General features: G+C 41.3%; 2 protein-coding genes across 2 annotated transcripts; both read left to right on the top strand.

The window, feature by feature from the left end:
• The first annotated feature begins 2,250 nt into the window (after positions 1 to 2,250).
• Positions 2,251 to 10,702, top strand: LOC104344344 (solute carrier family 2, facilitated glucose transporter member 11). The gene is made up of 11 exons (XM_009948457.2): positions 2,251 to 2,346; positions 3,349 to 3,509; positions 4,023 to 4,147; positions 5,012 to 5,141; positions 5,743 to 5,891; positions 6,647 to 6,834; positions 8,034 to 8,144; positions 8,788 to 8,889; positions 9,218 to 9,293; positions 9,625 to 9,752; positions 10,496 to 10,702. Exons 1-11 carry the CDS (start codon positions 2,251 to 2,253, stop codon positions 10,700 to 10,702), a joined length of 1,473 nt encoding a protein of 490 aa, XP_009946759.2.
• Positions 10,703 to 15,687: 4,985 nt separating this feature from the next.
• LOC104344347 (solute carrier family 2, facilitated glucose transporter member 11) lies at positions 15,688 to 24,574 on the top strand. Its single transcript, XM_009948461.2, has 12 exons — positions 15,688 to 15,711; positions 16,586 to 16,684; positions 17,295 to 17,455; positions 18,306 to 18,430; positions 18,777 to 18,906; positions 19,486 to 19,634; positions 20,005 to 20,192; positions 21,245 to 21,355; positions 21,907 to 22,008; positions 22,857 to 22,932; positions 23,909 to 24,036; positions 24,368 to 24,574. The coding sequence occupies exons 1-12, from the start codon at positions 15,688 to 15,690 to the stop codon at positions 24,572 to 24,574; spliced, it is 1,500 nt and encodes a 499-aa protein (XP_009946763.1).
• The last annotated feature ends 2,822 nt before the right edge of the window (positions 24,575 to 27,396 follow it).

Below are 27,396 nucleotides of genomic sequence, written 5' to 3'. Positions count from 1 at the left end.
AATTATTTATTTTACAGTCAGGATTTAAAACTGACATTCAACTTTCTTAGCATCTACCATATATTATAGGGACACAGACTTGAACATTCAGGCAATGACCATTACTCTTAAAAATGTCAACTGATCCCATAATTCAAGAGTTGAATGCATAGGCTTAGTCAGGCTTGGTCAGGTCAGACTTCAGAAGGCTTTTCTGTATTGAGGCTCAAGGTAGCAGTCAGGAACTTTTCCTTTAAATGTGATAACTGATTACCCAACCTATGACTTGGAGAGTCCAAGCCAGTCCACTCTAGTTTGCACCAGTCTCTGGACTTTGGCTTCCATCAGTGCTTTTTTTATTGTCCTTTACTCATCTCCTGCAGCTCTTATTGTCTGCCAGCTGCTGCCGGAGCTTTTCTTCCCTAGTGACCTGGTGTGAACGCACAGCTCACCAAAATTATCTGCAGCTTCATCAGTAACCAACACAACAATGACAAACCAAATAGCAAGAACTCTGTAACAAACTAAAGGGAGCGTAAACACTGAGAAAGAATGAAATGACATGTTGAAATATTACCTCAGGCTTCTCTTTCTCTATATATAGAGTGACTTTTTCCAATGTAACCAAAGAAAGCATCAGGAAAGACCTAGTCTGCAAGCGGAGATGACTACCTTTGCATGCAAGTTGGTATACGTTTATCTTTTTTTCCCGCAAATAGAATTTTTGCAGTACATTTTTTTCTGCTTTCTGCTTTTCTAAAAGACCTGTTGCATAAACTAAGTACAGAAAGAAAAATAAATCTGAATCAAATGTGGTTAAAATAGTAGTCTGAGGTCATATCTGAAAGATATCAAGTATCTTTCAAGGAATTATTTTTAAAAAGCAGAGAAAGCTGGGTTTAAGAGCACATTTATATTTAATGTCTGATACCTAACAGGGGAAGACAAACTAAAGATGTTCAGAACAGAGCAACAAAAAAAAAGCTACATGATTTGATAGATGGAGGAGGATTGGAAGACTGAAAACCCCCTCCACGATAAAAGTTATGAATAACAAAGTATCTGAAAGATATAAACACCAAAGGATGGAAAATAATTCTTTCCACTCAAGGAAGTATAGGAATGGACACCCAGAAAAGATAAAAAAAAATATTAAGTTAAAAAAATCTTCTTGAATTTAAAATCTATTAGACTGGAAAAGCCACTCAAAAGATGCAACAGAAAAATCAAGCAGGGTGTTATGGTACAAAATGGAGATGAGACTAAGAAATTTGCTGCAGGTGCAATCCAAAATTTGCACTTAGAATAGGACTTACTGATTTTCTTGCTGATGGGGACTTTTGTGCTGCTGTGTGGCATTTTTTGTAGCATGAAGGATAGTAGGGATGTCTAGTAGTGGAGACTGTGAATCTCATTTCTTCCTAGTGCTTTGACAAACAGGAGATTATTGTCATGAATATATCAAATTTATTCAGAGCTGACTCCTTTGAAGCCAACAATGTTGCAACATGGATAAATTTGATGCCCATTCAAGCAATGGCATTAATCTGATTAGAAATAAGCTTGTAAATGTTTGGCAGTCATTGTTCTGCATTGCCTTTCAATATGATTTGTTCTAGAGATAGCAGTACAGTATCATGCCATCACTGCTGGACAGAATATTGCTAGGACACTCAGTAACAGAGAGCAGTGGGAGTGGGAGGGATGAGGTATGCATGTGTTGCAGTGCTATATTGTGGGACTATTCTTAAGCCTCCTATGAGATATAGTTCTAAGAAAGGGTGAATAAACTATGAAACCAGGAATGCCCTTCGGTCCCCAAATGTTTATCTAGTTTTAGACAAGCCACTGAGCAAAATATTCATTTAGGTGAGATAGCAAGTGGGAAAGGAGGAGAAAGAGGAGAAGAAGTAAGAACAAATAGATGGAAATTGTGCACATAATGCTTGCACATTGCACCATGCTCCTGCAACTAGTTACCCTGTGATAGTGCAGATTAAGATGGCCAAAGCTGGAGACAGAAGCACTGAAGTGTGTAACTGGATTCTGTGAGACAGCTACAAGCTTTGTCTCTCCTCAAGTTTCTCACTGTCCTGTGCTTTAGTAGCTGTGGTCTTCTGTTGCACTCTGCACTGGCTCCTTGGTCTTGGAGGAGGCAGGTGTATGGCATCGCTCAGGCTGTTAGAGTTCCTGGAGATAAAACAGGACAGTTGAGGGCATGTCTGAATAACTGTACCAGCTTTGTTTGCTGTTTTTATTTCCTGCCAGAAAATGAGCTACAATCTCTTCCTCTTGCCTTTTGTCCTGGGCATTGGTGGAGCTTTCCAGTATGGGTTGCAGATTTCCATTATCAATTCTCCTGCTGAGGTAAGCACGGACAGCTCAAAAAATTGAGCTACCTGCATGGATTTCAATGCACTCATGCATTCCTGCCTCTATATGCAATCACTAACTTTTTCACTTCTGCTCTCAAAACTAGACTTATTGTGCTTTCTTGGTTCTAAGAGTAGCTGCTATTGCTCTTGTGTTTTGTGGGGGTTTAACTTCTGTCTTGTGTGACAGAACTGGAAAAGGGGAGGATGAGTGATATCCCTGAGTAAGCCATTTTCCCCTTACTGAGTTGGATTGCTCAGAGGACATTCTCCTCTTTCCAGTGCTCAGGGAGTCCTTTGTACAGTGTGCTTGGCCACACACACTAGGTCTAAGTGACTGTAAGGTGAAATAGGAGAGGGAAGAACTGTAGCTCTAGAGCTGAGGTCAGCACTGATACCTGCAGTTGGAAAAGGAAAATTAGGGGAGGTGTTTGTCATTCTGAATGGTGCCAAGGGCATTGAGCACATACTATTAACACATTGGGAACCCTCATCAAGAATGAGGGTGCCATGGAGGTTATGAACACTAGGTCAGAGAGATCCCACAATTGGCCACACAGAGGGACAAATACTGATCTCGCTGAAGCCACTTGAAGTCAGACCCGCATTTCACCCAAGGCATCAGACAGGATGCAGCAGGTGACAAAACAGACAGACAGACAAGCAGGAATGGCGGGGAATATCAGGCAGCAAAACAATCAGGGTTTAGCACATAAATAGAAGACCAACCTGCCACTCTCTTAGTGGACTCACAGTTTATAATTAATATTAATATATTTATTAATTGATTTATTCATTGCACTTTGTTGCTAAAACATTAATCCCAGGGATGTTAGTACCAAAATTCCCTTTGATTTCACTGAGGCTAAGATTTCAACGAAGGTGTCGATAGGAATGTATCAAAAAGACCAGTAAGTAGGCAAGAAAACTAAAAAGAGGTGCAATTATGCAAAAAACATATTGACTGAGTCCCTTGGTTTCTGTTTTTCTTTTAAAGTACATCAAAAGTTTCATCCGTGAGACCTGGCTGAAGAGATATGGCTCTTCTCCCAGTGAAGAGATGATTACGTTGATGTGGTCCTTTATTGTGTCCATTTACAGCATTGGTGGGCTTCTGGGGTCCTTGTCTGCTGGATATTTGTCTGTTAGATTTGGAAGGTAGGAATAATGATTACATTAGTCTTTCTGTTTACATCCACAACTGCAAAAAATAAGTGACCATGTCTTGGGAGAAACACTGCTTGTAAAGTGGCGCTGTGAGCAGCCCAGAGCTGCTTCAGATAAGAGATCAATTCAGTGAAGAAACAGAATGGCAAAATCTACCAATGATCGCAAAGGAAATCATACCCCTCTCCCTTATAAATTTCTAAATTAATCCAGTCCAGAGAAATCACAGGAGTGCATGCATTTTAATGTCAATTTCACAGACAGCCGCTGGCAAAGCTTGTTCTTCGGTGTAGGTATTGGCTCCACTAAAGGCATCAAAAGCTTCAACTAGCTTACCAGTTCATGACAAGGTTTTCCCATTCCCATTTCCCATTCCCTTCACTGCAGCTGATCACAGAAGCCAGCACAGAGTCTTTAACCATGGTACAATTCATGCCACTTCTGTCAGGCTGTGAATGTCAAATGGACAATATTTATGCTCACATTAATTTAAATTAAATCCAGGAAGAAGGCCATGCTGTTCGCCAATATCCCTGCTCTGCTGAGTGCAACTCTGATGGGACTCAGCCGGCTGTGTGGATCCTTTGAAATGATCATTGCTGGAAGATTATTTTCTGGAGTGTGTGGAGGTAAATTAGCATTCCTACCTATGGTATTCAATGGTTGGGACAGCAGTAACTGAGGGTCACAAGGATTTACCAGACTGAGTATACGGATCACAGATTTTGACTAAACTCTGCAAAGGGCCTGATTGCTGAATACATTTTTAACTAAAAAGAAAACATAAACATTATTAAATCAATCATGTGTGGCATCTGCATTTCTCATTCTTTTATCTTTACATCCAGTCCATATAAAAAGTACCGCCAACTTGTGAAAAAGCTGAAGCACGCTCCTCAATAGAAAGCTGACCTCTGTTGTTTCTATTGCTGCTTGGTGTGGCCGATACTGCCTACCATATTACAGACGAGGGAATGGTTTTCAAGCCAGGCAATTCTAATTTCCAGACACCTCAGAAGGTTACATTCTGGCAGTGTTTTGGATCCCTGAGCAGTTGGATAAAGACAGTACTAACCAGGAAAAAAAATTGAGAGGATAAATATTAATTAATTCACTGAGCAAATAGACTATATAGCATTTGTTACCTTGTTGGTTTCAAGCACAAAATAAGGCACTTAGTAACCTGAGCAGACACTGAAATATCTGAGATTAAAGGGAGCAACAGCGATCCTGTATATGTGGCTGTAGGAAACATTGTAAGAGAAGGCCAGCCTGCTAAAGAACCGATTTCCCAGGGGAACATACCAGTTTAGTGAAATATTTAGTAAAGGTGGAAGCCCACAGTACTGGGAACATGTCAGGCAGACACATGCTCAGCATGGGTAAAAAAGTATCTCGGAGCCTAGCACTATATGCTTTGCCTGTAATGGTCCCCTCCAAAACACCAGACCTATGGGGTCTTGAATTGCCCTAACAGTCCTTTGTCACTGCAGGTTTAGGTCTGAATATCCATCTCATGTATGCTGGGGAATGTGCCCCACGGAATCTCCGCGGGCTGATTGCCATAACAGCTTCTACTGCCATTGCTCTCGGAAAGTTTGTAGGATTTGCTCTGGGTCTCAGGTAAGGGGGTCTGAGACCTATTTATTTATTCCGTTATTAAAATATATGCATGCGTCAATGCAAGCCTATGGATAGGCAAATCAGCAACTATTTTTAGACATAATTTCTGGGTATCCTAGGCAGCCAGGCTGAATTAGCTCAGCCCAAATTCCTGACTTAAGTGAATGGCAAACAGAAATCATCAAAACATTTCATCCTGAAGAACGATGTTGCTTCCTAGCAAAGACAGATCAAAATACAGATAATAAAAACCTTTAACAGATTTCAATGGGTTTGAAAGAAATCCATCTTTTGTAAGAACTGACCTTTTCTTTTTTTTTACTTTTACTGCTGCAGAAGGGTGCAGTAGCCTTGTTGCACTCACCACTGAGCAACAGGTGGCAACACTGTGTAATTCGTGTGCTGCTGGCAGCAGAACTCTGCTCTCCCCTTCTGCCTCCCATTGAGATTGTCATTTCTCTGAGCTGAGAAATGCTGGAGACTCCCGGGTGAGAGCTGCCAGGATGCACGCAGCAGGGTTGAGGGACCACTCTGTGTCTGTGCGTGCTCACATGGCCAGCATGGTTGCTCAGTTCCTCTCGCTCTGCTTACTTTGTTTCAGAGAAGTTCTCGGAGCAGAGGCTCTCTGGCCTGTTCTCATGGCAGCCAATGCACTTCCCGCCCTCATTCAGCTTCTCACCCTCCCCTTCTTCCCAGAGTCTCCCCGCTACCTGCTTATTGACAAAAAGGATAAGGAGGGGTGCATCAAAGGTAAGAAAATGGGCCACAAAACATTCATTTTAGCAAAAAGTGGAAAATACAGTAAGGCCCCACATGGGCCTGGAAGAGAGGTGCAGCTGGGAAAAAGACTCTTGGTCTTTTGGCTCTGAAACCACCTATTGGCAGCTATTGGCCAAAGATGAGGTTGTAAGGTTTATGGGTAAAAATAGACAGCAATGAACTGAATCTGTGTCTAATCTGAACCCAGATCTCGAGAAAATTATTTTAACAAGGTGAGAAAACAGGATCAAAATCATCTTTATAGCTTTTTTCTCTACTTATTTCCACTGAAAAGTTCTGACAAGGCTGTAATTCTTAAAAATTATTGCTTAAGATAGCATTTCAGGTATCTAATAATACTTTGAAAAGTTTCATTCCTGCTGGCTCCACTTCACGTTTCTTCTATTATGCACAGAAATACCTTAAATTCATTTACCAGCTGTGCTATATGGCGCTGGGTTGCACAGAATAGTTATAGAATAGCCTTAAGAACATATTTTCTTACTATCCTGAATTTATCTGGGAAAGTGCCAACATTGCTGATACCTCTGATCAGTGTGACCATCAGGCTTTGACAGGTGCTTGTACTTTGCCTAAGGTTTCAAATATCAGGTCTCTAGGAAGTTCACACAAAGAGCCTGAAGCTCAAATAAGACACTCTGCAAGGCAGGGCATAATCCTCTGAATTCACGTCTGTGCTGGTGAGCTTGGGTCAGGGGTCATTTTCTCTCTTCCTCTCCTTCTAGCTGTGAAGCAGCTCTGGGGAGACGGTGACCATATGGGCGAAATAGATGACATGATAGCAGAGCAAGAAGCCATCCGTGGGGAGAAGGCTAAGAGTGTTTGTGATCTTTTTCGAGATAAAGCTGTCCGTTGGCAGCTCATCACTCTCTTCCTTGTCTCCTCATGCATGCAGTTAATTGGCGCCAATATGGTACGTGTGCTACTTTTCTCTGCTTTCTAGATTGCTTACAGTTTCTTGGCAAAAAGTTAGCTCTGCTTCAAGTAGTAAAATGGTGACTGCAACAGTAGCTGTAAGGAGGGGATCTGTTGTTACTGTTTACTATAACCTTTTCCCATGGAAGTTTGGGACCTGGGATAAGTTGAGAACTGTGTTTTAGCAAGTGCCATCTAAAGGCATCTCTATGGATTGCCCTGTTATGATAAAAGAATGGAAGGGGATAAAATCAAATACAGAAGAAGTGAAGAACAGCATAACCTCCTCTGGGTCTCTGAACTCCAGAATGCACTGCCCAAAATTGTTCAGCCATTCCAGTACAAACTGAGTCAGGTTTGTAATGTACACTGACAGTGCATTTCTATACTCTTACCTCTTTGGGCTTCTTTCTAAACACTTTAACTTTCCACTTTCTCAGATTATAGACAATTACAACATCCCAGTAATATACGTGACAGTTACTGGTATATGCTCTCTCATACACCTTTTCTTTGGAAATATCTCTATGTTTCAGTAGATAGTATTGAGTATTGGAATAGTTCTTGTATAAAATAAGCTTATAGACAAGGCATAAAATCTTCAAAATCCAAAATAATTTTGCAAATTCAGAAAGACTTCAAGATTCATAAGACCCTTTTCTACCCCCCACTAACACAGCAGTAACTATACCATGAAGGACCAGTAGAAATTGAGCATTAACAGCAACTGTGCAATGAACAGTAGAATTTCTTATGCTTTAGGAGTGCTTATATCTGGAAAAATAGTGACTATCAAAATCATTGCAAAGGTTTAAAGATGAAGTAAAAAGATCATTTAAATCATTTGCTTAGTATGTACTGACCACATTTCTGTATGCTCCTCATCCAAAGTACATGAGGCATTAAAACGTGTGAAAGATGTCAGAATTATAACCTGTGACACAAGACAAAGGCAGTGCTAAAAGCAAGCAAAAAAGAAGAAAAAGGCTGTATTTGTTACTGAGTTCAAGATAGAGCTGCTAGTAAAAGCTGCTCTGCACAAATAAACCTGATGAAAACATTGAGGATTAGTTACTGAAATCAAGAAGATTTTCTCTTTTGTTAAGGCCTAATTAGTTAATTTCTGTCAAAAAAGACAGAAGCTAGTGTAAACATGCCCACATGGCTACAGCCTTCACACATTTCTGTTCTTTCCAGGTTTACTTTTATGCGTACAATGTCTTTATAAAGGCTGGAATCCCCCCTGCTCAAACCCACTATGTCTCCCTGGGAGTTGGGATCACTGAGATCCTCACCACAGTTCTGTGTGTAAGTGGTTCTTCAGCTGAATTTCATCCTGCTGTAATGCGTGGTTCATTTCAATCTTTAGAACTATGTCAATGGAGCTTCAGGAATCAAATTTCTGCAGCAAATCAACTGTAGTACTTTGCACTGATCACACAAAATCATCTTCACACACCCTGCAAACATGGGCATTTATATTCAATTCATGGGAGGACAGGACTTTCCATCAAAATCACGACCCAGCCTGAGCCAGCCTTGGGAGCCCCAGTTCCCCCCTGTCGGAAGGGCAGATGACAGTCCCTGTGTCCTCTTGTCAGTAGGACTCACGGCTATAGGATTCACGGCAATTAACAGTGCAAGCATTTCCATTTTCTGTCCTCCAGGGCTGTCCTTTGCCTGCAGAGTGCCACCTTGGGCCCCCTCTGCCCAGGCAACGCTCCCTGCAGCCCTGCAGATCCCCACCTTCCCGCCTCTCCCTACACCTCCTGGTCCTGCTTAGTCCCCCCAGATGCCTTTACTCACCCTCTCAGAGGAGGTACCACATCCCATTCCCTGACTCTTCAGGGATTCCGTGACTGACCGGTGAAGGCAGCTACTGGAGCAGCTCACCAGTGCCTGCCTTTAAGGTCCGTCCTTTGGAGCTGACAGCATGTCCTCCTGGTTGCAGGGTTTCCTAATTGAGCGTGCAGGGAGGAAGGCACTGCTGTGGAAAAGCTACACTGTTATGGCCCTGGCTTTAGGGCTCCTCACAGTCACGCTTTCACAACAGGTAAGATCCCACTTACGCATTAGAGCGATGTCCCATCTTATGTCTTATTGTATGGCATATATCATCACTATTTCCTTCCCCCAAATCACTTTTTAGTGGGAGTAGGAGTATTCTGGGGGCTAACCATCATACTAACAGAGGTGTGTTCCCAGCCACATACGTGCCCATTAAAGTCAATAGCTTTATACAACAATGATCACTGCCAAGACCATTTCCTTGTGAAGTTTCTGGAAGTAGAGGAAACAGATGCATGTTTAACATTTCTAATGGAGCTGGATAAATAAAATTTTAATTTCTGATTTAATTTGCTTTTCATTTCCTACCATAGGATTCATTTTCCTGGGTACCATACTGCTCTGTTGCACTCATCTTTATTTTCATCATGAGCTTTGGCATTGGGCCAGGTTGGTATTTTCTCCTGGAATGGTTTCATATACTCATTCCTTCCTCACTGCAGCCTTTAGGAGAGGTCCCAGGCATAGCTGTTCCACAGTTAGCGTGAATCCCTACTCCTGATTCAGCGCAGGGGTAGATGTTCCCCTCCACACTGTGGTAGGAGGTAAAACTTCATTTCATATTGCATTCCTACATGCCTTCCTCCTGAAGAGCCAAGCAGCACCTCAAACACTTCCAGGTCAGTTAAAACCATTAACTTATGTGGCAATATGAAGTGTGACTTACAGAAGCATCTTGTAAAATTTCTAAACTACCTTTTTTCTCCAACATTTTTTTCAGCTGCAGTATTATGCCCCTTGCCCACAGAAATATTTATTCAGTCATACAGACCAGCTGCATATGTTTTTAATGGTGCTACAAGCTGGATCCAACTCTTCATCCTTGGACTTTTGTTCCCTTTCATTGTGGTAAGCAAAGTCGGGTGTTTTGTTTCAGTTGAGAGGAAGTTAGACCCTCCTTGAAGCCAGAGCATACTTCTCTTTTTCAACACTTCATGCAAAAGACAGAGCACAAACTAACAGCTGTTCTGATAGCCTCTTTCTTTTTACCCAGGTATCTAGCGAAAGCATAGCAAAACCACGAAACACCGCTAACTCTACACACAGTGTGGCACTGGCAAACACAGACACGGTGACAGAGGCACCAACACTGTCAGATGCCATTTGAATGTCATGAGGGGCTCAATTCTTTTTCCCCCTTGTCCTGCATGTGTGTGTCCTTTGGGGTTAATGTGGAAAATGGGCAGTCCCAGAGACCTCACTCCGCACTAGTAACTAGCAGGAAACGAAAACCTTTACAGTTTTGGACTGTGCGAGGAGGGACAGAGCTAAACACTACATACCTTCCCCAATGTAGCACTGACTGAGAAGGATGGAGCAGAAACAAGAATAACTGAAGCTCAGCACTTCTCTGAATTGTCAAGCAATGACATTCAATATCTGCTGAGCATATAACTTTCCTCCTTGAAACAGGAAAGGAGAATTAGTTCATCTTACCATTGGTGCCATTCCCCGGGTGGCAGCAAGCAGGATTTACATCAACTGAGTCCCTTACCAAGTTTTTTAGTAAATACAAAGAAGTTCCATATCATAAGAGAAAGAAATCTAGATCAATTTATATGAACATATTTTGTCTCTATCTTTTCCTATAGGAAGGTCTTGGTAGTTTCTGTTTCATCATTTTCCTGACATACTGCCTGTCCATGGCTATCTTTGTCTTCCTGGTGATGCCAGAGACCAAAGGAAAGACCATGTTGCAGGTCATGGAGGAGTTCAACCGCCTGAACTACCGCGGAAAGAAGAGACAGACAGCCCTACAGCAGAGTAACTGCTCAGTGATGACTGTTACTAGACTTTAATAACAAGCTCTTCTCTCCGTATTTTGCTTTTTTATTACTGTAGTGCCCAGAAGCCTCACTAAGCAAGACAGAATCCGTTGCTCCAGAAACAGCACAAATGTGTATTTTAAAAATAATGAGCTGCAGTGCAGGGTGCAGGATGAACTCGGTGGTTCTCTCCAACTGCTGAAATGTGAGCTGAATTAAATCCTCTGCAGAAAAAAATTGAACACAGTGTATGTCAGTCCCTGCAAGTTAGCATCTGTGTAAACTGAAAACACAGAATCTGCTATTTTTCTTACCAAAACCAGGACTCTGCAGTTAGTGAAGGAAGTGAGTGTGGAAGGTTCAATACCATACTTGTGAAACTGAGAGAAAAAGAAGACGGAACTTTCACGTTGAAATTATCTGCAAGTCAGTGCTGCTGAGCTTTGCCAGAGAAGGAGCTTCAGTCCAGATGAAAAGAAGTGTTTAGCTCTTTAATCCGGCGGAAGAAGAGTACCTTGCCTATCTGTAGACAGAATCAGTATGCAGTATTTCCCCCTCTTACAATTACTCTTGAGAGCAAGTGCGTGGTATAGGGGTAGCTAGGACATTCTTGAGGAGCTTATGACCACACTTCTGTGACCTGAAGCATGGTCTTCATCTTTTTTTTTTTTTTGGTGGGCAAAAAAATTGCTCCATCTGAAGAAAAAAAGGTGTAAAGGAGTATAAGGTCCTGATGTAAAGGAGACACTATGCTAGAGAAGCATCCAAGCATAACCTGTCACCTCAAGCCAAACCTCTTGCTTGGTAATCAGGCACATTGCCTAGATTTTGGACATTCTTCTATTGGGACGAACAGGGATATGTCAGCACTGAAAGAGCATGAGCGAAGATAGCAGAGCTGCAGGAAATCATGAGCGGGCTAATCCACAGAGAACGGCAGGCTCTCCTTCATTAGCAATGACTATGTAGCATGTCTTCAGCCTGGAGTTATTTCATATCGGAGAGAAGGAATACTGGCTTTCAACGGGATTATGTTCCCAAGAGTAACTGGTACTGATGAGAAAAAGAAGAGTGGTGCCTCTCCCGGGGAACCCAATCTGCATGTTTGAGTGTTTGTTTCTCTCTCCAGGTCTCTGAATACTCCACATTTTCACTACAAAACGGGTAAAAAGGGCCTCACTTTTTGTATTCGTTAGTATACATGACACACTCTTGCTTTTTTCATGCTTTGCAGTTTACTGATAAGGAAACAAAAAAGCAGTGACTAGGAAAACACATCCTGCTGATCACGCCTGGATTTGGTTTTCATTGATTGAAGAGTCAGAGACAGAGGAGACCCAGTCTTCTAGGAGTGTGTCGTTGGGGCCAGGGAATGTTGTGTCTGTCTTGTTCTGGAAATAAGATCTTCACTACTGACTGTTGCAGGTGCTGCACAATAAAATTTGCAAAAGGATCAGAATATTGAGTGGCAGTTTCCTTCACAGCCCTAAGGCTCCTGCTATTTTATCTTCGCACTATCCCCTAACAATATTTGTAGCAGTGCCAAGAGCTGATGCCAAGGGCAGTGGAATTTCCCAACAGAGCCATCCTTCCTAGGACAATCTTCATATTACAAAAAAAGCTAGACAAAGTTTATAGCTTCAGGGCTGGAGGTCATGCATTGCAAAATACCAGAGTAAGAACCAACATACATTCCTTCTTCTGGTCAAAAATGCAGGAGAAGAGAAAAAAAAAAAAAAGAAACAAAAAAACCAAAATGAAACATTTAAAGTCTTTTGAAAAGAAAGGATTAGGTAAGATCTTGATTATTTTAAAAGTCTTTATCTGGTCTGGTCTTTCTCAACCTTACTGGTTCTCAGCAAGGAAGTTTTTAGTGTCTTATAAGACACTAAAAACTCATTTCCTTATTCATGTCTTTCTACAGCGTGATCTTGTCCAGCATGCCTGACTTCTTCCCTTCTTCCCTCCTACTAGTAAATACTGTCCGCAAGAGGGAAAGCGTGGTAAATCATTAACATTACCATAAACCAGCATGGACTGGGAATAAAGGTTAAAGAAGTACTTGTGAATCTGCAGTATATCTATTTGATTTCCAGGATCACATAAGTGCAACACCAAAATCCCTCCAACCAAGGGTATTGAGTGAGCTAAGTACCGGGTCTGGAACAATCACATTTCTTGGAAAGACTCATTCTGTCCTCTTCTTTAGGAAAATAAATAAGAACTATACTAGGTATTTAAGTCTTCCTTTTCCCCTATTACAGCACTGAACAAAAGTGTGAGGCCAGATAGAAATAATACTCATACAGTATGAGTATTCTGGAAAACACAGACAACAGGAGGAACAGAAACAGGGCTCTGCAGGGACTGTTTGATCAACCAGATGTTAAAATCTGGCCACAGACAGAGTGTTTAAAAACACCTCCAGAAAGACCCAGAGCTGCCATGTGTGTCCTTCCTTCCAGCAGCCAAGCTTCCCATCCTCAGCTCAAAGAACAAATCCACCTTTCTCCGCTACTTCATTCAGACTCATCTGCTCTCTGCCCATGGCCCCACTCTAAGATGCCTGAACCCTGCTGTCTGAGTCTAGCAAAATGCTTTGCTGTTAGTCTGGCAGAACCCCTTTAAAAGGGAAAAGAAAAACAGTCTTGCAAGGGACAGTACAGCATGAAAAGGTCTGGAAACAGAGATATGACATTCAAATTTGACACAGCAAACAGAAGAAGTTAAAAGGAAAGTAAAGATAAAACAAGAGAAACAGCAAATGAGAGGGGTAACTATTTCAAAAGTGGCTTTTAGTGTGTCCTGACAGAAAGCAAGAAATAACACTCGATTGTTCAGGTATCTCATTAGGCCTTTCCACCATGGGAGTTAGGAGCAACACAAGCTTCCAAGAATTCAAAGAGATCTCAGTAAATGCATGGAAGGAAAAAATACAAAGATGCCATCCTGATCACAGAATCATATCATCATAGAATAGTTTGGGTTGGAAGGGACCTCTAAGATCATGTAGTTCCAACGCCCCTGCCATAGCAGGGACATCTTCCACTAGACCAGGTTGCTCAAGGCTCCATCCAACCTGGTCTTGAACACTTCCAGGGAAGGGGCAGCCACAGCTTCCCTGGGCAACCCATTCCATTGTCAAAGGCTTTGCGCAAGTCCAGACAGATGACATCAGTTGCTCTTCACTTGTCAATTGATGCTGTAACTCCAGCATAAAAGGCCACCAGATTCATCAGGCAGGATTTTCCCTTGGTGAAGCCATGTTGGTTGCCACCAATCACCTCCACATGTTCCATGTGCCATAGCAGAGCCTTCAGGAGGATCTGCTCCTTGACAAAGTTGATCCTTGACAAAGTTAATCCTCAACAAAGTCCCAGGGTTGTGCATCGCTGGGGCCTGGAAGATGCACAGGGAAAGCATCACTGCACATTTGCTCAGTTCTTATGCTTTTGCCTACAACTGCTATTTGCAACTGACGGCTGGACACTCTGCTGGACACAGCTCTGGTCTGATCCTAGAATATAAAGGCAGTGGTGGTGGTAAGAGAGGACAGCAAATAGCTGTACAACCTGGCTGCAGTCTTCTCTGTGATGGCAAAATCTTTGGCTGAGGGGAGGGCAGTGGCCAGTGTTGAAGTGACTGGAGGAATTTGTAAGAAGAAAGAAAAAACTTAAATAAAAATAGGGATTTTTGCGGTAGTAATTGAAGAGAAATGTAGATTCTGGGGTGTTTTAGAAGAGGAGTTGATAACATTTGAGGAGTCTGTGCTGAGAGGGGAAGGAATTAAATACACGACTATGGCTGATGAAGATTTCAGGAACAATAAAAACAGAACGGGTAGAAAGAAGAATTCAGCTTGAATTATTTCACTGTACAGACGAGCAACAAGACATCCAGGCAGAGGGTTTGGAGAGAGAGCGTTACTGGGACATCCAGCAGGAGAAAGGTCAAGGCATGACTCAGCAGGCTTGCCCTCTGCTGCAGGGCATACAGTCCAGGGAACAGTGTGGGGCTGTTGTCAGCTGCTGTAACATGAAAAGCAAACTGTAAGAGGAATGTTGTCCTTCTGCCATGCTCCTGAGCAAACCTTCTGTTGCCTTCAGAACTGTAGCCCCACCTTCCCACCTCCCGTTTCAGCACTATCTGTAGACAGTGAAATCTTTGTAGTACAGAGTGAACCGTGTTGTATTTGGTGTAGTACAAAATGTTACATGTAATATGTAGAAGCCTGAAGGAAGCAAGAACTAACTTACACTCTTTGTAAATAGTCAAGTCTTTAGCTGATCCAAAATAAATTTTTTTAAGGTGAAAAGTACTTCTTAAAATCAATTCTCAAGCCAGAACAGAAGGAGCATCCCGCTCTGGCACACAGTAGGCCATCTCCATTGTTACAGAGAGGTAAGAGTGAGGCTTTTTAGTGGTTCTGGAAACAGCGTGACCCTCTATAAAGAACTGGGTGTTAGCAAGGACCCAATATGCCAATATTCTGATACTTCATGTCCTGCAACTGGGAAATTATTCAAATCACTTCAAGCAATTGAAAATCTTATAGCATGCACGAAGAGGTGTTACAGCTCAGCTACAACACAAAGTGGCTTATCTCTGTAGTAGACTGGAGAGGAGGAAAACGCACTCTGCTTAAGCTGCTTGTCAGAGAAGTGAAGAGGGACTCTGCTCCCCCAAAGGAAAGATTGGTAGCCTCATCTGACTCCTCACACAACAGGAACACGCAGTTGTTTTAGCAGTGCGAGTAAGGGGGAGCGCTCCAAATACATGAAGGACAAACATTTACCAATGTTGTAATCAGCCTGGCATATTTGGGTCTTAAAATAATTAAACCAGCAAGAAAAGGCCCTGGCCAGTGTTGGAGGAGGATTCAATTCTCTAAAAGCCACGTATGGTTAGAATTTAACTTCTGTGCTACGATCCCAACTTCTTATATCTAAGCGTAGAAAACATATCTCATCTGACAAACTTGACAAGGGCTCTCAGAGCAGGCAGGTTTTCAAGGGGAAATGGCTGGTTTCCTCTCAGACCTGGTGAGTATCCACTTCTTGTCTTCTAGCCCTAGTCACTAACAGTAGCATGATCTTTAAAGATTACAGCAAAGGGAATCAAGCAGTCTTTCTTGTAACAAAAATGAGCATCAGAGCACATGCTTGGGACAACACTGATTCAGCAGTAAGACTGACTACGTGGCATCTCCAGAAAATGTATTAGAAATACAAGAAAGTAAGATGTTTAAAACAGGACCTGGGAAACCAGGGAAGAATAGGCATTTTGAGGAAGACAGAGAAAATAGTGGCAATGAAAAAGACAAAACAGAAAAAATCCTCCCACTCTACTGCCCTGCACTCTAAAGAATACTTGAGGATACTCATCTGTTTAGAGTGTGACCTGACTAAATGCCTGAAAACGTATGTGCTCGTGAAGAGTGCTCTAAAATCCAGCGTACATCATGGAAACACAGCATTTCAAATAGGAGTCATTCAAGTAGGGACTCTAAAAATGCAGTTTCCTATCGAGATAATAAAGTCTCTGAGGAGGCAAAGTTGAAGGAAAAAAGGGATTCAAGAAAGCTGTAGCTTCTTACTAGTACAAAACCAAACACAAACTATCTGAACAAGGCTTTTATGATTACTTTTTTTTTATTTCTGTGGCTAGCATAAATAACAGAGTTAAAGATTGCATCTTTTCAGCCTGCTAATGACCAGGAGAGGAACATAAAGGAATGTGCAGATTTGCAACTTAACAATTTCCCAGCAATTTTGCTTGATTATTGAAAAATTTGAAATGAGTTTCTGTGTTTTAAAGGCTTCTTAATCAGAGAAATGTGAAGATAGATAGAAGATATATAGTCTGAAAGCCATGCTGGTATCAGGAATTTAGGATGTGTTTCATCATCTTTGGCAGGTTCAATACCGGAAGCTATTGCTGATGATTGTGGTGCTAGGAATTGGTGGGACCCACCTATCTGGTTTTCAAATGTCTGTGATCAATTATACTTCTCCGGTAAGCAAAGCCTTCATAAAAATCACATCTGTAACTGCTCTTCACAGGACTAGGCCTTGCATTTTGAAGATGTTCTAAAAAATCTGATAGGTCTTGCTATGTGAGTTTATTCCCAACCCTTTCCAATGCCATACTGTCCACTGTCAAAGGACAAAATGAGTTCGCATGGTTGTTAGGAGCTTCACACAACTTCCCACAGAACTGTAGGAAGACAACATATTGAAGCATTAATCCTTAAAGATTATGCCATGGAGAAAAAAAGATTAAAAACTAGCTGACTGAGTTTCAACCTTCAGTTCAGGTCTTTTCTCTTTATACCCACGACTTGCAACAAGAACACTTGCACTTCACTAGAATCAATAAAGGGTCCCAATATTTTGGTGTAGGAGAGGCAGGATTCAACAGACTAAAGAATAGAATTAATTTTTGAAAGATTCTCTTACATTAGTAGGGTGTATGAGAGAAAATAGCAATACTAATTTGCAAACAAGTGTCCCATAGCTGTGCTTTTAGTAATGACTATTAGTCTAATTTTTCTAAGTTGTAAACATTATGAAGAACTATTGTGATTAGTGCCTCAGTGGAATGAAAATCTTTTTTTCTGTCCCAGTACATTCAGAATTTTATCAACGAAACTTGGCTGGAGCGATACGGTTCTGTGCTGCATCAGAAGACGCTCATGTTATTGTGGTCCTTCGTCGTGTCTGTGTACTGTGTAGGTGGAATGATAGGGTGTCTGTGTAGTGGATATCTGACTGCAAAATATGGAAAGTAAGTATATTTCCCAACAGCTTGCTAATCAAGGCTGCAACAAGGGAAGCAATTAAATACTACTCACCTAATATAACGGATGTCAGAATTCTCACTGCCCCCTCTTCATGCAGAATTTGCTCAGCATCTATAACTACACCTAGGTACATTAGAGAGACAAGAATATGCAACTGTTTCTGATGTCCTTGTCACAGTTTTTGGTGCCATACAGTTCCTGTATTTTCGCTTCTTTTTTTGGGCAATAATGCCCTAGGGATCCCAACAACACTGCAGCAGTGCAGAAGGGGATAGATACTCTGTAGGCAAAAGCTTTTTTTTTAATTGATCACAGCCTTTAAAAAAATTGTGCATGTTCATTCTTCCGTAGGAATAATCAGAGTTTCAGGAAAGATAAGCAGAAGTACCTTAGGCCACAATCAGAACCCTCCTTCTGAGGGTGGCCATAAAGGACAAAGCCAGAACATTCTCGCTTAGGGTGGTCAGTGAAGCAAGTTCTGAGTGAAGCTGGATTTCCCTTGTTCTGGGGAGACGTGCAGTGTTTGAGATGGGAGCCTTGCCCACAGGAAAGAAGTGAAAAAGACTGTTCCTTATCAGTATTTATCCTGCAGAAATTTCCTTCAGCCTCATGGTGTGCTTACATAGCATTAGCGTAGAAAAGAGGAATCTAGCTTCTCCCTTTCCACTCCCCTGCAAAGACATCAAGCCTTTTCATAATCAGATATGGTTGTTCTATAAGCAATGATTTAAACATGGCCACAGCTTGGTCTGTAAATCCAGAGAACAGGCAGACATTAGTCAAAGACGAAAAAGTAAAACATGGATCATACCCACACGTTGTTTGCTGTTGCAGGAAGAAATGTCTGCTGTTCAACGACATGGTCCTAATAATAGCCACACTGCATACTGGCTTCAGTAGAAGAGCCAAGTCTTTTGAGATGATCCTGATTGGGCGCTTCCTCGAGGGCATCGGTGCTGGTAGGAGTCCCCACTACTCCATGTTAATGTGACTTCTTTGGGGTGGATACAGAAATCTTCCTGCTGGGAGTACCCAGGCATGCACTGTAACCCCAGGGGAACAAGGAACAGACCAGGAAGAGGTAAGATGAGGTGTCCCTTGCCTTCAAGAGGTCTTGTTGAGAGAGATCTGATGGATTAGTTAAACATCTTGCTTAAAGTAAAAGGCACATGTTCAGCCTATTATTGTGGAGGATATACACCAAACAGTTCAGAAGAGAGGAGAGATAGCTACCTTTATCTGAAGGTGAAATGATGCTTTTTATAACTTTTTATAACTTTAGCTCTCGTGTTTTCTTCACTTTAGGGATAAATATGAATGCCCATGTTCAGTATGTTGGAGAGATCTCACCTAAGAAGTTGCGTGGATTTGTAAATGTGACCTCCTCTCTGTTTCTTGCACTAGGAAAAACTGTAGCAAGAATTCTTGGATTACGGTACTTGTGCTACTCTTCTCATCCTATTCTCTATTTATTTGTCTTCTGTATGGCAGGGAAATGTTGTTCTCCCAGCCCTAGAAACACCCATACTCTAAGGGTGGGGTTTTACTTTGCTTAACTACAGCTGTCAAAAAGGATGCATCTGCCCCACACCAGTCACTGAGGTTTCCATGTCATTCACTAGGGAGAGAAAGGCCTTTCTCTGGAGGTGCGGTCTCTCTGCTGAAGTTAATAAGAAAAGATTATATGTAAACACTCTTAATAAATCTCTGCTAATTTTTTGATAACCTCATGCAGAATTGCAGTTTTGGTTCAGAGGGCTGTTGTGGGAATATTCAAAATTCACTGACCTTTAGAAAATACTCAAATTGTAACAAAAATCTCAGTCTTGCAGTAGAAATACAGTATTAGTCTATTTTCCTTTCCCTAGCCTAAACACCTTCTATTTCAATTTGTCTTTTCAAGGTCTGTATGTATATGGTGTTTCTTAAGGTAGTCTAGGATCCAGAAAATACCAACCTAGCTATAGACTGTAATTGTACTGGACTATAAACACACTCTAACGTGCTTTCATAGAGATCTCTTAGGAACTGACGACATGTGGAATGTGCTATTGTCCTTCTCTGGGTTGGTGGCATTGATTCAACTGCTCTTTTTGCCGTTCTTTCCTGAGTCTCCTCCCTATCTCTTGCTGCAAAAAGGAGACAAGGCTGGTTGCTTGAAAGGTAAATAAACTTTAGATCCTTAACTTGTTAAACTATAACTCTTGGGAAAGTGAAGCTAATGGAGGGAATCGGCTTTTCTATTAGCCAACCACAGTTTTCTTGATAATTACGTGATTAAAGTCCTCCAGACTAACTGGAGTCATCAGAAATATTTAAGGCCTACCCTTAAACACTACAGCAAGTTGAAAGCTATTTTCCAGGGAAGTCTCAGCATGTTCCAGTAAGCTATATCCTAGTTCTTTGCTCAATTACTGATGAATCAAAGCATGAACTGAACTGCAAGTGTTTAATGTCATTAAAAGTTGAAAAACACAGAATCCTGAGTAGATCAGATGACGAAGGAGTACACCTCATTCTGTCTCTTCTGTAGCCATGAAGCAACTCTGGGGAGAAGGGAATTGTCACACAGAATTTGATGACATGATGAAGGAAAAGGCTGTAACAAAAGGCACCAAAATCATGAATGTCCTAGAGGTGCTGAAAGAACCATCCGTGTATCCGCAGCTGAGTATCATGCTCCTCCTTTTACTGAGTCTACAGCTCTGTGGCCTGAGTGCAGTTGAGTATACCCTATTTCCATGCTTAGATCTACTATTAAGTACCACAGTTCCACCTTGTCGCTTTCCTCTGGATCTACATTGTTCCTCCTCACACAGAACCCACTGCCTGTAAAGATCTGTAGTATCATTACTAGTATTCTTCATACCTTTAAGGGAGCTTCTCAGGTGGGAATAGAAGAGATCCAACTCAGCATAAGTTCCTGCAAGGGTACTGTTGTGCTCATTCCCCTGGCTGTATTACCAAAGACTCTGCAGGAGAAAGGATTATAAATACCCTAAGGCTTGGTACAATCCAGAGATCTGTTTATCTAGACTTCCAGTTCCATCTTCTTTGACTTTTGCAATAGCAGACGGCCAGATATTGCCACCCAATTTTCATTCCATTCGATAAAGGAGATCTATCCATTAAATAATTTCCTTTCAGTTGTTTCCTCATTCAGGTGGCTGAGCCTAATACAGCCCAAGGTAATAGTCATTCCCCTGGATGTCATTTTTATCACTTGCCTATAGGTCTCTCTCTGTGAGCCTTGCTTAAGCGTGTGCACTCTGCTGGACCTTGTTTACTACAGTTGCCAGCAATGTGGGCAGAGGAGGCACCTCCGTGCTCTGCTGACAGGGAAACGGTGCCTGGTCCATTGGGGACTTTGCAGATGACCAGCTTCTGCTTAGCAACTGGAAAAGGGTGACAGAGTCAACTGTTTGTATGACAATGTATGGTCTGCTAAGACTGAGATCTGCTTTTCTTTGTCTTCACTCCCTGTCTTGTCCCTTTCCTTTTCCTCTTTGCCAAAAACTACATCTTTTTCCCATGTCTTACAGGCAGTATGATCCTTTCAGCTCCTTTTTTTCCTGGACTTTCAAATCCCTTTTCTTCATCTCCATTAACCTGTTGATTTTTCACATCTCAAGTAGGTATGTCACCTCCACTAAGTAGCAATAATGTACTGCTGCTTTTGCAGTGATGACAAATCTAGTTCTAAGTGATGGTGGATAAGCACATATCACATCTATTGGCTATGCTTAATTTTGAAAATGTTTCTTATTTCCCAGATCACCTTTTACACCTCAGAAATTTTTCAGACAGCCAACCTGCAGGAAAGCATAATCCCATACGTATCTCTAGGAGTTGCAATTTCTGAGCTCATCTCTATCATCTTCTGTGTAAGTCAGACGTTTCTGGGGCTTTCAGAGATAAAGTACATGTGAGTTGAGTCTAATATCTCCCTTAAAGAAAATTAATCTTCTCCTTACGAACTAAAGAATTTTTCTGTGATACTGCATAAATCTGTAAAGTTGTTGTTACCATCTGCTCCAAATTTTGTCCCACCTTTTACATTTTTCTTCCCATATTCTCCATAGTTTCTTATAAGAATCCATCTCTTATTCATACATATACAAATGAAATGTCATCCAAACATAAATACGTATATTTATTTCCATATATTTGTGTATATCTGTATATTCAAATGGGGTCATAACATCCTTTCCCTGATTAGAGTGTTTATGAAAAAGTAGCTGCAATGCTGGGCAGCGATGGTAATTCATAGTGTTAGACAGGCAAGAAGGAATTCAATAAAATAACAAACTTGGTACCATAAGATTTGTGTTCTCTAAAGTAAAAAGAACTCAAGAAGAATGCTTGATTTGTTGGACAGCTGACAGCTGGATTTTGCCATGCTTCCAGTGATACACATTTTTTTTCTACTCTTCAGAGCTCCATTATCGATCGTTTTGGACGCCGGATTCTCCTGTGGGGTGGTTATTTGCTGATGGCACTCATACTGGCATTGCTTGAAACAAGCCTTCTACTGAGCGTAAGCGAATGTCTCTCTCAGAACATCTTCTGAATACAAACTCGTAGCACCTCTGCAAGGCTTTTTTTTTTCCTGCCTTGTAGCTCTATTTTATTCAGGCTTTCAAACAGTCAGTGAAAAGCATTTTGTAAAACCATTGTCCTGGCATAGCTTTCCTCCAGCTCTCTGCCTGCCTGACTTCTCCAAACCTCACCTATGTCTTGTTCTGCTGTCCTTTAAATCCCTAGATGAGCATCCTTGCTGTCACCTTTCCCATTTGCTATCCCATGCCTCCTGCAGCAGAAGCAGTGTGTACTGACCCTTCCAACAGCCACCAGTTTCCACCCTTGGTACAAGTGATCCAGCTACACAGTGCAGCTCTCTAGCTACTTCCAGTCGGTGTGGTGGAAAGTAGTGAGGAACCCTGTGTCATGGTTTCAGTAGCACCAGTGTTTTGCACTGCATGGCAATCTTGGTCTCAGCCCATAAACTTTCAGCTCTTTTCTGTTTCACAGGTATTTTCTTGTTCACAAGACATTTAGACATTCCTCTGAAGTTGTCTAATTCAATAAGATAATTAAGTTAAATCAGTAACAGTTTTCCCAATGCTATAATCAGCTTGGAATTTGTTACTTGTTTTTCAGACCAGGGTGCAGTTCAGCTCATCTCTGTCGATATGACCCTACAGGCTACTTTTGGCCTTCCACTCTATTCAGTACGGAAAGAGAAGTAACTCTAGTGAGCATCTGCTACAGAGATCAGCGTCATGGGCTTTTTCATAAATATTGCTTCTCCTATATGTTTGGATCAGCCATGCTACAGCTATAAAATTAATTTTCATTCTCTTCTCTCCTTTTGCCTTTGTCTAGCATCAGTTCTTCTGGATGCGTTACTGCAGTGTTACTCTTGTCTTTTTATTCATCATTGCCTATGGAATAGGACCAGGTGAGTACAATGGTAAAAGCAACAACAGGAGACCTTGGACCGCATGGATAAGCACAGGCCATGAATGTATGGAAGTAGAACTAGACTGTGGGAATAGATCTTTGAAAATCAACAGCTTAGTTTGGACTGAAATTGGGGGAGTCCCAATTTTTAATTAATTAATGACCCAAGAAACAATTCCTTTAACAAATTATTTGAAGTTATTCAGACCCTGATGAAACAGGACCCTGTTTCCTCTCACTGGATTACAGGTTCAAGCCAAAAAAACACTTGGTAATCAATTCACTAAGACTTGTTTTGGAGGGTGTGAATGCTGTTCAGTGCACACAGGCTCAATTGGCCCATTTCTGTCTTTGCCTAAGGGCAGAGGTAGCCTCTTCTAAAAGATCAGAGTTTTCTCAACTCACTCGTGAAAGCCTACTCTGTTAAAGAATGGTACCTGATAGCACGCATGGTCCTGTCTCTTAGCATTGGTCTGTCCTTTCTCATCCTCTCATAACGTCACTCTGAATCATCTACATCAGAACCAAACTTACAGCTCTCTATTAGGACCTCGCTCACCTAAGACCAATATTTACTCTGAAAGTTCCCTGACTAAACACTACTTTTAGTTATTACAGTTTCCAAATTCAAATGGCAGTTTTATTATTGTAAGGGCTGTATATGAGGATCATGAATGTCTTGAAAACCTAACAGAATTCCCACCATGGTGTCTCCTATGGGCAATGAAGAGTGATATCCACCTATCTCAAGTGGATAGAAACTGCACTTCAGGGGTGTCCATCTCTCTCCATGGACCATAAGAGAAGTCTGTGAGGGAATTCAGATAGAGATGGTTGTGCTGCTCAAGTTTAGATAATCTCACAGAAACCTGACTTAGTGGCGCTATGTTTGACCAGTGACATCAGTTCACTCACTTTAAGGAAAATGGTTAACTACAACAACGTTTCCATTGCTTTTTATGTTTTTTCCTCAGCTGGAGCCGTTGCATCTGTCATGAATGAAATCTTCACCCTCTCAACAAGGTCCTCCGCTTTTGTAATTGGTGGAATCATCGTTTGGCTGGGCCTCGCTTTCACTGGAATGATTTTCCCCTTTGCTGTCGTATGTAATTTGATTCAAATCTTCTCTGACTCTACCAATTTAAACTGGTTTTCTAGGCTGGTCTGGCCAGCGAGTAGGATGAAATGCCTCGGAGATGACCAAAGCTGTGAATCCCTTATTGCTACTGGCACATGGAGGCCATTTATGTAAAACACTTCCCTAGACTTCAGACATCATCTGCTGCCTCAAGAACAGATTGAAAAGACAAATAAATACTCCTGTAAAATCAACTTATTCCTCATTCCACAGGGACAAATTAACAATTTTCAAGAATCTATAGGGGCAAGTGTTATCAGGGAAATCACTCATCTTATTCTATTTTTGTCTCCAGATGCTTCTTGGTCCTTTTTGCTTCCTCATCTTTATTGCTGTCCTGATCATTTCAGCGGTTCTCATCTACCTGTTCCTCCCAGAAACAAAAGGGAAGTCAACTTCCGAAATCACAGAAGAATTCAAAACACGGCAATTTAAGAAGAAACACCATCAGGCCGTGGAGAAGAATGCTACCGAAGAAAAGACATTCTGCACCAAGCTCTGATAGGCCGCCATAAGCAACTTCCACTGACAAAAAGCCCTGTCTCAAAAACAAACCGAAAGCTAAACCTTAACATGGACTTTTCTCAATAAAATATAACCCAAAAAGTAATCAACAGAGAGCTTGTCATTAATCCAAGTAGTCCTATTTTATATTCATCTTTGCTTTTCATGGTGAGAGACAATGGCTCCTTCCTAGAACAGCTCTGCAGCAGGAAGATATTAGTAACTACAGACACCTCTCAGAACTGGCACATGAAAACCACTTTCAGGCATAACACATCAATTTTATTTCAAATCATTCTCCTTTGCTATCATTTTAAAGAAGCCGGATTCGTTTCTATGTTTGTTACTTTGTAAGCTCAGGATTAAGAGCAGGATGAAGAGAGGGTGAAACATAAACATCTTGCAAACAATTTTCATGTCATCTCTTTACAATATCACACTGTAAAGGACCTAGTATTGATCATGAACGCTGCACATGAACAAATACCTGGTAGAATAACAGAGAGGACTCGATTTTGTTCTATTTTATTGAGCTGAAATCAAGTAACTGTATATCCTGATTGCCTGTATAATGACTGTCAGGGATTAGCCCGAGTCCTTGGACATTTTATACAGAGGAACTCTCGCCTGCATCTTGGAGCAAACTGACTGCACCTTCCGTGCATATCAGTTGTAGCAAAATCTGGAGCAAGATTTGTAGTGTAAGCGGTGCTCTCAGCCTTATTCTGGGTACCTCATGGATGGCACAAGGGTTAACAAATATACAGGCAGTGCAGAGAGCTAGAGGTCCAGAGCCCTGGACTGAGACAGGGGTTAAGGCTATTTGAGAGAGTATTGAGAGAGTAGACACCTGGAAAATTCACCCCATTTTATAAATGATTAACTGCTCAAAAAAAAAAAAAAAAAAAGCAGAAGCTGTGCTAGCCAACGTCTGCCATCCGCGTACAGGTCTAGGACACGTTGCACTCTACCAGTGCACATCAGGATACAATACTACACCTTAGCGCTCCTATGCTCCACAGCACACATGTACTGCTGCTGTTCAAGAGCTGTTAATACTGCTGGCCACTGCAGCATTTAATTACTTCCCTCCCCAAACTCTTCTGCCTTCATACAGGACAATCAATTATTCTTCCATTTTCTGTCACAGCTACAAATGGTGTATCATGCCTCCTTTTTAGTAGGACCATAAGTCCTATCTTTCTGCAGTTTAACCATTCATATTGATTATCATTGTGCTGGAGCACTGAATCAGTGTTGAGGTTTAGGGAGTTTTCTATTTAAAAATTTCAAATAATGTGCTTACTACTTCTAAAGGAATAGCCACAGAAGAAGCTCTGATATTAAAGCACTTGTGTCTGTCCCAACAACTGAAACCTGGGTTAGATTTTATATTCCATCTGGTTTCACTCACTCTACAAAAATAGGGAGCACCCGTGCTGCAAAATGTTCTCATTCAGAAGGACCTCTCCAGTCAAGTCACTGAAATATTTAATCCACCCATTCTAAGCACTGTCCAATTGCTGCAAAAACATCAGTCAATAGAAATCATACAAAACAAACATTAACCTCAGTCTCAGAGTCAGATGATTACTTAAGCAGAAGGTGCAGAAAAGGCATGACAGAAAACACTTCCTTCGTCTAACGGAGTTCTGTCTGCCTGGGACCAGTTACCCTTTCGATATAAGATGGAAAATCTCCTTTCAGAAGTGGTGAGTCCTACAGCTGGCAGTACCAGCTGTTAATATTAAGCGTTCAGAAGAATTGAGAGGTTGTCTGATGCAATTGCCATTCCTAAAGAAAATAAAATACATATGTACCAAACTATTTTCAAAACAGGGTGGACAGTGGATAATTCTTCCAATTTTGTTACTGTAAAAATTAAAGCTAACATTTAAAATAAAAAATCAACAGACACAAAATTAACTTTCTGGATTAAATCATCACAGAAACTTTGAAGTAAGTTCCAGCTGGGTAGAGAAACTGATTTAAGAAAAAACTTTAAAAGTCCTCGAGTACCTAAATGGTGAGGCATTTTCCATACTGTTTTCACCTGCTCCTACACCTTCCCATGTACAACTGTGATACTACTAAGCTTTCCTAGCTGGTAGCCTGATAGTGATACAAAATTGTGCATTTGAAAATAAAGTTTTTGTGGCCCGGTTAATTAATTAACGTGAAGAAGAATAACAAAACTCTAATCCAGAACCTTTATCTAGCTGATCTTTTTTTGCATTGATGCTTTGTGTGTTCTGCTAAGTTTATTTGAGCATCATCAAACAAGATGGTATCCTGGAAATTCAGGGACTATGATATCACCAGTTTCTTTTGTGATGGTCTTGTACTATTCATTGCAGGTTCAGTACCAGTGGTTGTTTGTAATGCTCTTTGTGTTGTGAGCTGGTGGATCCCTCAGAATCAGCTTCAAATCTCTATGAAAAACTCCCCAGCCATGGTAAGAAAATTTTAAGCAGATGCAGCATCTTCAGGAGTCATTGATAGTGGGGTCAAAATGAAAGGCTGCTTCCCAAAGAAAGCTGCAAATTGTTTCCTTTGACTTTCCATTCCCAGCTCTTTCTACTCCCCCTTCTCTGCAGAAGAAAAAAACAAGAGCTGGACTACAGCGGCCTCTGAGTGGGCACGCCCATGTAACAAACATCAGTTTCTCCACTTAACAGACATTAACATGGGCAGTAAAAATTTTCAAAAGATATGACGTAAGGTAATTTTAAATGAGGTATTTTGGGTACCACAACCACTAACTGAAATAGCAGATAGCCTACTGGGCTATCTCATCTTGTCAGTAAACTGCATAAATTA

This window comes from Leptosomus discolor, chromosome 16 (genome assembly GCF_034619465.1).
Source record: "Leptosomus discolor isolate bLepDis1 chromosome 16, bLepDis1.hap2, whole genome shotgun sequence".
NCBI lineage: Eukaryota > Metazoa > Chordata > Aves > Leptosomiformes > Leptosomidae > Leptosomus > Leptosomus discolor.
The sequence above is the reverse complement of the archived record's forward strand: the minus strand, read 5'-3'. Positions and strand labels throughout refer to the sequence as shown.